The 12,107-nt window shown below is 59.9% G+C and overlaps 1 protein-coding gene across 3 annotated transcripts; it reads right to left on the bottom strand.

The window, feature by feature from the left end:
• Positions 1 to 702: 702 nt before the first annotated feature.
• DTYMK (deoxythymidylate kinase) lies at positions 703 to 9,424 on the bottom strand. Of its 3 annotated transcripts, XM_086374240.1 has the most exons (5): positions 9,272 to 9,424; positions 8,162 to 8,270; positions 4,763 to 4,853; positions 3,194 to 3,391; positions 703 to 1,096 (listed from the first exon to the last, which is right to left on the bottom strand). In XM_086374240.1, the coding sequence occupies exons 1-5, from the start codon at positions 9,399 to 9,401 to the stop codon at positions 986 to 988; spliced, it is 639 nt and encodes a 212-aa protein (XP_086230366.1). In that variant the 5' UTR covers positions 9,402 to 9,424; the 3' UTR covers positions 703 to 985. The 3 variants fall into 3 exon arrangements, with proteins under 3 accessions (XP_086230366.1, XP_086230355.1, XP_086230376.1); XM_086374229.1 differs by lacking the exon at positions 4,763 to 4,853; XM_086374250.1 differs by lacking the exons at positions 703 to 1,096; positions 3,194 to 3,391; positions 4,763 to 4,853 and adding an exon at positions 7,670 to 7,985.
• Between the last annotated feature and the right edge of the window lie 2,683 nt (positions 9,425 to 12,107).

The following is a 12,107-nucleotide window of genomic DNA, read 5'->3' as shown; positions in this document are numbered from 1 at the left end:
AGACCCTTCTGCCTCCAGGGACTGCGGGGCCCTGTCCTAACCTGGGCCAGTGGGCTCCCCGTCAGGGGCCTCCTGCCCAGGCCTGTGGCCTCCCTGTCAGCCAGACCTCAGGACCCCTGCCCACGCTGTGTTTTCTTCCCCCAGCATGTGGCCTGTCGTGTGAAAGGTCAGAAGGCAGGTCAGGGGTCGCCCACCATCCCTGTGGATGCCCTCAGGACTCTTGAACGCAGTGGTCCAGCTCCACGTGTGGCTCCTAACTGCTGCTGCCCTGACCTCAAGCATGTGCTGCTGGCTGGGTGGACGCACCCGAGGCTGGCCCAACGCCCGTGGCGGGCCCTGTGAGGCAGCCACATGGCCATCCGGGTGCAGGGACCCAGGCCCCTCCGTCCTCCCCCGAGGGCTGGGCTGTCCCTCCTGCCCAACCCCGTGGGCGGGCAGCCTCCTCTCTGCAGCTGGGCCGGAGGGCGCCCCTGTTGTGCAGGAGCCGGGCCTGGGCACCTCTGCCCCTGGATCTGTCACATGGTCTCATTCTGCTTGGGACCCAGTCTCCAGCCCACACCCTGGAAGCGCTGAGCCCCGGGGCGCCCTGTAGACAGGGACCCTGCCTGCCTCCCACTGCAGGGCTCGTCCTGGAGTAACTGCGGGATGGGATGCAGAGGGTTATACAGCTGGGTCTCCCATCTCAACAGAATGACCAGCATGTACCAGATGCATTCAGATGAGACAGATGCTGCTCTGACACAGCCAGGCCGGGCCCCGCAAGCCAAGGCACGGGGCTGGCACTCAGCCCAGGCGCGACCAGGCCAGGCTGACAGCACCAGGGCCCCCAGCTGCCACTGCTGTCTCCATCTGTCTTTATTGATGATGCCTGCGGACACGCTGAGGGTTTCAGCAGCCCCGATAGGACCTCTGGACGCAGCTGTGAGACCTCGGCAAGGAAAGCACAGTGATTACGAGTGTCTCTGGGGCACAGGGGGCCAGCCTCCTACGCCCACAGCTGCCCCAGGGGCCTGTGTGCGGCAGCCCGGATGGCGTCCTCAGACAGCGCGCGGATCTCTCGGTGGACGTCCTCGATGCTTCTGGAGGCGTTGACCATCTGTGCGGGCAGGAGACACAAGGTGTTAACGTTCTCAGTGCACGGGCTAGGCCAGAGGGCACGGCTTCGGCTCCTCACCCCCCAGCCTCGCCAGGGGCCCAAGCTGCCCCACGCTCCGTGGTACCCCGTGGCACCCTGGTGCCAGCGGTGGACTTGGTGAGGGCAGCCACACCCTCCATGCTGCGACTGGACCGCCCGGAGCCCCAGGCAGGTCCGCGTCCGCTCCTCCCCACCTGCAGCCCCGCTGCTGAGACCCCTTGCCCAGGTGAACAGCGCGGGACCCTCGGTCACCGGGAAGCCAGCCCGTGAGGAACCGCTCTCCGCCTGAGAGAGGGCCATGTACTGGGCACACAAGGCGGGCATGCCCAGGACCCCTCCTTTGCCAAGGCTCAGCCCTGGGGGCGCCAAGAGCCTCTCGGCAGCCGCGGGGCAGCACACTCTGCTAGAGCCCCAGGAACAGAGGCCCTCAGACAACTGCAACTGCACGCCGGCCTCAGAGGCCTCCCGCGGCTCCCGCGTGACCTCATGTGTGGCGCCCCATGGCCTTGTCTCAGGGCGGAGCCGGGGTCACTGCAGACACTGGGCTGGGGAGGCCCAGGATGAGCCCCAAGACCGTAACACGCGGGACCGGAAAGGGCCCCAACATGAAGGGGCCTCCTGGAGGCCAGACCCGGGCAATGTGGGCCTCGGACAGCTGGGAAGGCACGTGCTGGGGAGGGAGCCCTGCACGCCAGCCTATGGGCCGTGTGGTTTCACCTGGACTCAAAACCCCTCCTCAGAGGAACGCAGAGGGACATCACCGTGAACCACCTGGCCGAGGTGGGGGAGCACGGCCGGAACGGAGGTGCTGAAGGTGCACGCCCCGTGACCCGGCAGCGACCACCCAGCAAAGGCGACAACCTGAGCCCAACCACGCAGCAAGCGAGGCTCAGCGACGAGGAGCCCGTGGCTTCAGAAACACCGAGCCGAGCCTCTCAGAGACAGGAGACCAGCAACGAGCTGGGCACCATGCATGTGGTCACACAGGTCAGTGGGAGGACCCGGCGTCCGGGCCACGGGAGAGGACCCGTGTGAACAGCCCAGGCCCACACGGGATGGCGTCAGGTACTGAAACTTATCGTCAAACGGTTCCTGGAAGAGTTTTCTCTAAGTCTGTTACTGCTTTAAAGATGTGTGTAAAAAATACCGAAGTAAGCTTTCAGATCAACAGAAGCTGAGACTCGACGAGGGGACCTGCCCTACGAGGAGCATCAGCGAAGCTCCTAGAGCTCTGGGAGCCCAGCTGAGAGGACAGCTTGGCAGAAAGGCAGCCACTGACCTCTCCCTCCCCTGCTCCTGATGCTGTGCTTTCCTGTCTGGGTCTCAGCAGGCGCTGAAATGCAGTATAAATCGTGGATCATCTGCACCACGTACAACTACTTAAAAAAGAATACCAGAGCGGGAGTTCCCTGGTGGTCTGGTGGTTAAGGCTCTGCACATCTGTTCCAAGGGGCTGAGCTCCACCCGTGCTCGGGGAACTAAGATCCCACATGCCGCAGGGCATGGCAAAAATAAAAAATTTGTGAGAACAAATTAAAAAAAAAATGAAAATGAAGAAAACCAGAAAAATAGAGAACTCCGGCATTCGGTAGCTGATAGAACCATCGCAGTTGAGGCCCCACACTGCAGCCTCTGCCTGGGGAAAACTATGCCCTTCCCTCCAGCCCTGAGCACCCCGAGACACACGGTAAGGTCAGGGGTGTGCTTTAAACCTGCACGGGGAGCCCTGGCCACACACTCAGCAGGGCAGGGAGACGCGTGAGCCCAACTGGCAGGTATGCAGCCCGTTGCAGCCATGGACACTGGCTGCAGGGAGGCTGGAGATAGGCGGGGCCGGGAAGTGCCCTGAGGCCATGGGGACCACGCCTGAGGTGGCAGCTAGGGCGACAGGGGAGGCCCCAGGCCCGCGCTGCCCAGGGCTGGAACCATGCTGAGAGTCTGGGAGGTCCCTTGTTGGACCCAGGCACGCGTGAGCTGCCGCAGCGCGGCCCCAACTCCCCTGCCCTGGCCTGGGAGTGGCCCCTCCTGCACCAGCTCCAGGGCCCAGGCAGCACTCACCTTCCAGGGCAGACTCGGGTCTGCCAGGAGCTGCTGGAAGCGCTGCAGGGCGCGCTGCTGGAAGGGGCCACTCTCGTAGCGCTCGCGGCCAAACTCGCCCCGCGCTGCGGCCTCTGCGAGCTGCAGCTGCAGGAAGACGACCAGGTCGGGCTTGGGGAGGCCCACGTCCGGCTGCTTACACCAATCCAGGGAGAAATTCTGGGGACAAAGAACCACCCTGAGAGGGAGCCAGCGTAACGCGGTCTCGTTTCTGGTTCCAGATTCACCAAGAAGGGAGAGAGGGAGCTGGGATGTGTGAGGAGAATTCTCATGTGACAGCGGGCGCCCTTTAGGCTGCATATGGTTTCTCTCTTGGTTCCGTCCATGGGGCGCCCAGGGCCCAGGACCCTACACCCTCCAGCCACGCGGCAGCCCAGGCCAGGGTGGCTCCCGTTCTGAGGAGAGGGGGAGACCCTCGCCAGGGTCCCACATGCCCTCTGCGGCACGTCTGCTCTCCTTCACCCTTCTAATTCTAGGAGCAGTGTTTCCATTCTGGAGGAAAACCCAGGATGCGTGACTTGGGGCCACACCGTAGCCTGAGGGTTAGAAGCCATCTGTGGGCTCAGATCCCCAAGCACAGGATGAGGGCACCTGTCCACCCTTCCCGAGCCCGTGTGACGTTCATAGACAGAGCCGAGGGGCCGGTACCTCGGGAGGATTCTCCTAAAGGAGGACCCAGCTGCTTGTGCCGGAAGACAGGCAGAATTAAAGGGTCAGCATTCTACAGCCTTATGTGAATTAACCACGATCAAAGACTGTTATAAGACAATCGGGCACAGTGTGCCTCTGGACAGGAGCCTTGCGAACATCAACGAATGTTTAAATAGAAGGAAAGAGAGGCAGAAACCTACGTATTAAGAGCGTCAAGGGACATTTGAAGAATGGACCTTAATTAGCCCAACTCTGGTTCAACCTAATTGTAAAAATCTAAGGTGAACAAACAGTATCTGGGCGCCAGGACCCCTGAGCACGGACTGAAGGACTTTGGGGGGTGGCTGCCCACTCGCCGGGGTTGGGACGAGGGTCTGGAAAGCGCCCCTGGGGACGCGCACCAAGACGCTCACGGGGGTGATGCCGTGTCTGGCGGGTCACGGAGACGAGCACGCTGAGGCGGGTGCTGACGCTGAAGGCACCCTTTCTCTGCTGGGGTCTGTTTGAACATCCTCAATAAAAGGCAAGACACAGGGCCGTGTGGTCACACGGGCCATTGTACCTGTGAAACAGCAGCTCTCTGGAACGGGGGCTCAGGAGAACAGCACCCCACATACTCTCACCGTCTCTCCTGAAGACAAGGCGCTGGACGAAATGGGTCTGCCCACCGACCCCTGCGTGACTGATGTGAAATGTATCAGCCGAGTCAGAACTGCAGCCGTGTCTGCGGGGACAACCCGCACCTACAGAGAGGCTGCTCGTCCTGTCCAGGTGACCCGGAGAACAGGGGACCACAGAGCCCTGGGGTGCTGACATGGAGCCCACGGGGACTGCCGAGTCCACACGGCGCAAACAATGCGCAGGCCAAGTGGCACTCACCTCCTTGGCGCTGGTGAAGGCCACCCCGGAGAAGGCGTATCTGTCCACAACCAGGGTGACGCCCTGGCTCAACTTCTCCTTCATTAACGGCCTATGAGAGAGGGAATGCCCGTGAGCCCTGGTCCCAGCTTCACAGCTCCTGAGTTTCAGGCTCAAAGTGTCCTGCAGACACAGAGCAGCTCAGAAAGCAACGTGAGGACAGGGCTGCACCCAGGCAGCGTGTAGCCGGGCTTTCACTCCCCAAAGCTCTGATCTCTCCAAGAGGCCACGTGGACAGCCCAGCAACACCAGGCACAGAAAGGCAAGTCCACCAGGGGCGTGAACAGCTGGTACTGGCAAAGGCCCAGGGGCAACTCAGCCGCTGGGCACAGGGGTCCAGGCCCTGCCAAGAAGGGAGAAGCCGGAACAAGGGGAGGGAAGTGTGGGCGCAGCCTGGAGGGGACGACAGATGCCTGCATTTCCTCCTGGGAGGGGCCCTCCACAGGGGGCCCAGGGTCTCAGGAAGACAGGTACAAAGGCCGCACCCTTGCCAGCAGCACGGCCCGCTGATGACCGGCGCCAGAGGAGACGGGCTGGGGGTGCCGCTAACAGGGAAAGGGCTCCTCACTGCCCCATCGCTCCTCAGTGCACACTGCTGACACTCACAGCCTCCAGAGCCCGCAGGCAGGGCGCCCCCGACGTGTCGCCGGCCAGGCCGAGCAGAGTGTGCGGATGCGGCCTCCAGCTGGCAGACGGTGCCTGAGGCAACAGGCGCCCGCTGACCTCGGAAACCAAGGGCGTTGCGCACCCACAGCGGCAAGCGGGCAGCAGGGAGCTTTTTGTGCGGATCTGACTGTTGGAGCCGTTTTGTGTCTTATGAAAAACTGAGATCAACAACAGGGAGCAAAAACCCAAACTATACACAAAGTGAAAGGAACCTACCCGGATCCCAAGGGAACACACAGCAAGAGGGAAAGTGCGTCTGGGACGCATGCACACAGACCCTGTGTCCTGCTCCAACCACTAAGTGGCAGCCACCCTCCAGCTCAACCAGGCTGAATGCAGATGCGGCGGTGGCTCTGAAACCACCCCAGGCGTCCTGGACGCAGCAAGCCAGCAGAGCCCAGCAGAGCCTGAGGCGCCGGGCAGGACAGCAGGCATCCGACAGTCCTGCAGGACGTGAGCGTGCCCCCCTGAGCAGAGGTTGGCTGCTAAACACCTCTCCCACCAAGAGGAAGGCAGCGGGTCTCAGCTACCGCGGAAGACGCGAGCACCAGAACCGTCAGAGGGACGGGGGAGCCGGCCTGAAGGGGTCCTGCAGGCCGCGTCTGAACAAACGGAGCAGCAAACAAGGAGCAGCAGAGGCCGCCCCCGAGCCCTCGCTGATGGCAGACGGACAGGCAGGAGCAGGAAGGCTCTATACGGAATCCAGCTGGTCCACGCAGGAGAAACGAAGGCGTCAGAGAAACACTAACCACCTCAGACAGCGCTGCTGCGTCACTTCAGTCGTGGCCGACTCTGTGACCCCAGGGACTGCAGCCCACCAGGCTCCTCTGTTCATGGGGCTCTCCCAGCAAGAATACTGCGGTGCATTGCCATTTCCTTCTCAAGGGGATCCTCATGACCCAGGGATCAAACCTGAGTCTCTCACGTCTCCTGCAGTGGCGGAAGGATTCTTTACCACCAGTGCCACTGCCAGCCCAGCGGTCAGCTTGACGAGGGTTTACACAGGATTCTCAACAGAAGGAAGCCGCTGAGTGGGAGAGCGGGGGGACGCCAGGGACGCCTCAGTGGGCTCGCAGGGGACTTCCTGCTCTCGAGAGGACCCACGTCACTTCTGTGGTACTGCGCCAAAAATGCAAACCCAAATCCACTCAGGAAGAACCATAAACCCAGCATTTCACTCACAGCTGGCGAACTTCACACAGAGTAAGGGGAGAGCAAATGTGACAGCGCACTGCGAAAGCTGAGGCTTGGGAGGCGCTGCTGAGCCTCGGCAGAGGGCGGGACAGACGCTTACTGCTAGGGAAGGCGCTGCTGAGCCGCGGCAGAGGGCCGGACAGACGCCGGACAGACGCTTACTGCTAGGAAGAAACCCGTGGACGGCCCTGGACAACGGCAGGTTCCGACAGACAGGGAGGAAGTGGAGGCGGTACCAGAACACAGCACCGCAGGCGAGGGGCGCTCTGCCTACAACACTGCCCAGGAAGCTCCAGCTGAGACGCCGAGCAAGACCAAGGTCACGCAGCTGGCGGACGACAGTGCCACAGCGGCCCAGAATCCAACCTGTCAACCAAGGGCTTCCATGGGTCAGAAAAGCTGATCTGATGGGAGTGGCTGGGGTGACCTGAAGGGGACTTGTGGCAGAACAAACGGGCCAGGGTACACAGGCCGGCACGCCTGGGCAAGGCTGGAGCTGAGGAGGGGAGTGGTCCTGTTCCTCATTCTGAACTGATCTGATGTTATTTTCTACTAACGCACAAAAAGCAAAAATCAGAACACCCAGATCAAGAAACCCTAGATGTGCTAAGATTATAAATATGGCCTCACTGGGACTTCCCTGGTGATCCCAATGAAGTGCGATGGTTAAGACTCTGCGATTCCACCTAGAGGGCACAGGTTCAATCCCTGGTTGGGGAACTAAGATCCCACAAGCCTGAGTGCAACCAAGAAGAAAATTAAAAACAAATAAACCTGGCCTCCTTTTCATCTAACACGTGGAAGGGGTAGGCCTTTCCAGACAAGACCCTGGCTCAGCCAAGGCCAGAGGGAGCGGTGCCAGCCTGCTCGTGGGAGGGCGCCAGGCACAGCCCCTTGCGTGCCCACCCGAAGGACTCGCTCCATCCACAGTGGAGCAGCCTTTCCGGACAGCAGGCCGCAGGAGCTGAGAGGAGAGCGGAACGCAGACAGCGAGGCAGTTAGGAAGCGTGCCGTGAGGTGGTCTGCCCGCAAGGACCCCGTTTATTCGTTAGAACACCTCCCGTGACATACGTGTTACTGACACACACGTGTGCAGACAGGAACAGCACCACCGGAGCGTGCCCCACAGGCGCTCCGTCATCAGCTGTGCTGGGTACAGAGGGACCCACCAAGGCGATGTAAGGCAGAGGGCGCGGGAGAGGGCAGACCCCAGCATCAACCGTCAGCCGTTCATCCAAGACAAATAAGAGAGACTCCGGGTGGGGGGGACGAGCTAGGGACACTCTGTACGTCTCCATCAGCTTTTCTGTGCGCCTGAAACGACCTAACGTCACAAAAGGAGTGGGGTGGGGGGTATTAACTAGAGCTCTGGGGATCTGTGAATAAAGAATGTGTAAAGGTACAGCCTCCAGCCTGACTCTCAGCCACTCAGAAACAAGAGCCCACTGAGTCGAGGGGGGAAATACAGAGCAGGGAGGGTGGCGGGGCCAGGGTGTTTACACGTGCTCCCAGCGGTTCGCGGAGAAGAGAAGGTGCACCGAGTGATCCTCCACCTCGCTTTTCTTCTCCAAGTAGGAGCTGAGCAGCTTGCCAATTTCAGTTGATCTTTCTAAAACAAGAGAGAAAAAACACAGAAAATGAGATCAGGCTCGTCATGGACATTAAGAACAGTTTGTGCAGAACTTCTGGCCCTGACCTGTCCAACTTTGAAGTTTATTTTACTGCAACTTTGGACAGGCTCACACCTTTACCCGAGGAAGCGCAGCAGTGTGCAGACACTGGGCTGAACAAAGCTTTAGGAGGAAGGAGCTCAGGTAGGAAGCAGCAATCAGAGGCAGAGCCAACCAAGGGGCACTGGTTCCAGGATCTGCCTTGACACCAAAAGGACCTTTAAGCGCTGCAGCTGGCTCTTAGTTCCGAGGTTTTCTGTCCCTGCAGTCCACCAACCCAGGACTGCAGAGTCCTGCGTGTTTATTGAAAAAAGGTGTCTGTGTGGACCTGAGCGGCTCATACCTACGTCATTCAAAGGGTCAACTGTGTAAGATTTGCAGACTGTCTCGCTTAAAGATTAAAACGATAAATATTCAAGGAAGCATTTTCCCTCCACTGCTGCCACCTCTGGTTTGTAAACCCTGAACTTCTCTTGAATACCTAAGTATTGATGATATTCTTACAAGCGTTTTCAAGACCACCGTTTTACATTAAAAATATGACACAAAACCACTCAGAAGGTAAACGCTCAAGGGCGGGCGGGCGGGCGGAGGAACCCCAAAACAAAACGGAGACTTGGGTTACAGAGCAGCACCAGGAACCTTCTGGGGGTGACAGTCATTACTCTATGAAGACGCCTTCTGGGCTGTACACGTGTTGAGACTAAACACAGGACCTGATTGCCTGCACGTCAGCGGCGCGTTAATGACCACAGACGCGTCCGGCTGAGGCTCAGGGGCCACAAGGGCCCGGCCCCTGCGCCCCGACCCGCGGACCTACGAGGGCGGGCCCGGCCCACGAGGCATTCGCTTCCCACCCTCGGGGCCTGGAAAGGCCCCGGGTCGCGTCCCCATCCCCGGCCCCCCGGAACCCCGCGCTCGCCCGGCCCGCCGCGCCCACCAGGGAAGCGCAGCAGCTCGGCGCGGTGCCCCTCGGCGCACAGTGCGTCCACCAGCTTGCGGCTCTGGGTGCTTTTCCCCGCGCGGTCCACGCCCTCCAGCACGATGAGCGCGCCGCGCCGGCCCGCCATCGCCGCGCCTTCCCGCCACCACTGCCCCGGACCGCCCGCACTGCGCATTGGCTGTGGTCGTTCGCGTCGCGCACGGGGATTGGCTCACGCGGGCCGGCGTGGCCGGATTGGCTGGGACTAGCACAGCGGAAGCGGGGCGACTGGTCTGGGAGTGCCTCTGTCGCACCGCCTCTTCCGGGCCAGAATGTCGGCGCGCAGTGTCCCGCGCAGGCCGCCGTCTTTGGCGCGGGCGTCCGCTCTTCCTGCGAAAGCACGGGGCTGCAGCCTTGGGGCCTGCCTGTTGCCCACTCCTCGACGGCGGGAATCTTGAGGGCGAGCGGCTCCGCTCGGCTCCCGGAAGCGCTCCGTCAGGGTGGCGGCTGTCGTCCTATGGGCGCGAACACTGCCTTCCCGTCTAGGGGTCCTGCCTTCCGGGCTTCGTGGCCTCTGACGGCTCGTCCCCAGGCACCCTCATGGGGGTTCCGACCTCAACCTAGGAGTTTGGTGCGGACAGCAGCGTCAGGCCCGTTAAGTGCTGGGAGCGGCGTTTCCCAGAACTTACTCGCACGCTCGAGTTGGCCGCGGAGAACTCCGGAGACGGCCAGAAATGTGGCCGTGGACTTTAGGGCTGCTCTCCAGGGAGTCCTCGGGAAGCGCCAGCTCCCCGGACGAGAGGCGGCCGAGGGGACTAGGGGCAGCCGCGGACCCCCGCGAGCTACAGATGGTCCACCTCAGTGTTGGGGCTGAGGTCGTGGCAACCCCCACCTCACTTGTACAAGCCCCTGATTTCGCTGTGACCCAAGACCCCTGAGGTAGCTTTCCGTTTTCCTGATGGGCCCTTGTTTGATGGGGTTGTGGATCCTGGAAGGGTGGTAGATTCCGTTATTCCCAATTATTGGCTTTCGTCCTTCATATTGAACTTGCAAAGTAACCAGAGCCGACTTTCAGGAAGAAAGTTGTTGTGCAGGTCACCACCTCCCTTTTCCAGTCCCCAGTCTGAGAACTGCAGTTGCACAATTACGGCTGCTTTTTCACCCTGGATTCTGGAATGAACACAGCCAACCTACACCAGTGCCGCAAACAGGGAGCACCAGCTAGAAATAAAGAATTTTGAGCCGAGTCCTCCGCGACTTTGGGGTCTTTTGTTACTGCGGTACAATCTACAAAAGGTCGCTGATACGCTAACAGCACAATATTGCCTTAGATTAACTTGTTTTGAAATTTACATCTTGCCTTCAAAAGGATGATGGGCTTAGACACCCTCCTGAGGTTGGACAGCCTTATACCACATCAGCAGGATGAACTCATCAGGCTGACAGGCAAGAACACCCGCAGTACCTCAGCTTGTGAGAGCTCAGCCTTCCTGGTCACCCATGGAAATGGGGGCGGGGCAGCCTGGCTGGTCTGCCCCTGCATGCTGGGGAGCCGTGGATGCCCTTTTAATAGCAGGAAATACTAGCAAACGTACAGTGAAATTTCTTACTTAGCTAAAAGAAGCAGCACTCAGCGGCTGAACACCACCAACAACTGGAATGCCAGCTTCATGGGCCTAAATCATTGGGATGTCTAGTTATCTCACATAACACAGAGTCCAGAGTTAGGCAGCCAAGAACTCTTTCTGCTGCTAGTGATCTCGGATGCTGGGTCGGCAACTCACCAGTTCCCTTAGCTTATCCCTCAGCCACAGGGTGACTGCAGCACCTCCACGCATCCGGTCCTGACCTCGCACCCCTGACACAGGAGTAGGAGAGCCTAGGCATCTGTGTGTCCCGTTCCTCTGCCCTGCTTCACTGACAGTTAAGTCTCGTGGCAGATTTTTAGCACAGTCTCCCCTGAGCAGTGCGAGTCCACCAGGGAGGCCTGACAGGTGGGCAGAGCGCATCTGCTTTGTGTAGGAGATCCTGGCTAGGGTGCTGGGCCTGCACGTGCATGGAGGTGGGTGAAGGGAAGTTGGTGATTGCTGAAACTGGCCCATGGGCACATGGAGTCTGTTAGGTTCTCTCTGCTTTTGTGGGTTTGAGACTTTCCATTAAGTAGAGGCCAGTACTCTTGCCTGGAAAATTCCATGGACGGAGGAGCCTGGTAGGCTGCAGTCCATGGGGTCGCTAAGAGTGGGCCACAACTGAGCGACTTCACTTTCACTTTTCACTTTCATGCACTGGAGAAGGAAATGGCAACCCACTCCAGTGTTCTTGCCTGGAGAATCCCAGGGACGGGGGAGCCTGGTGGGCTGCCGTCTGTGGGGTCACACAGAGTCGGACACGACTGAAGCAACTTAGCAGCAGCAGCAGCAGCAGCAGAGGCCCTAGAGCCCTGACTGTGCCTGTTGCTTGGTGATGGGCCTTCCATCCCAGGAATCGCTCAGTCTTTACTGCTATCCATCAAAACCTCTCCCTGTCTCAGCTGGGTTGCAAGAACAAAATGCCACAAACTGGGTAGCTTAAACAGAACATTTTCCTCACAGTTCTGGAGGTCCAAGTTCAAGGTGCCAAGAGGGCTGATGTGTCCCTCTGGGTTGCATGCGGATGACCATTCTGAGTCCTCACACAGCCTGCCTGATGTGTCCCTCTGGGTTGCATGCGGATGACCGTTCTCACTGAGTCCTCACACAGCCTGCCTGATGTGTCCCTCTGGGTTGCATGCGGATGACCATTCTCACTGAGTCCTCACACAGCCTGCCGCTGCACAAATGTGGACAGGTCTGGTTTCTCTTCCTCAATTATCGCT

The sequence above is a fragment of the Bos grunniens genome, chromosome 3 (assembly GCF_055505025.1).
Source record: "Bos grunniens cultivar Pamir isolate PY7600 chromosome 3, Bosgru_T2T1.0, whole genome shotgun sequence".
NCBI lineage: Eukaryota > Metazoa > Chordata > Mammalia > Artiodactyla > Bovidae > Bos > Bos grunniens.
The sequence above is the reverse complement of the archived record's forward strand: the minus strand, read 5'-3'. Positions and strand labels throughout refer to the sequence as shown.

Coding starts and splice junctions, on each gene's coding strand:
- DTYMK (XM_086374229.1), bottom strand. CDS start 9,401: ATGGCGGGCCGGCGCGGCGCGCTCATCGTGCTGGAGGGCGTGGACCGC. Junction 8,271..9,271: donor CGAGCTGCTGCGCTTCCCTG/GTGGGCGCGGCG, acceptor CTCTTGTTTTAG/AAAGATCAACTGAAATTGGC. Junction 1,097..3,193: donor ACCCGAGTCTGCCCTGGAAG/GTGAGTGCTGCC, acceptor CTGCCCGCACAG/ATGGTCAACGCCTCCAGAAG.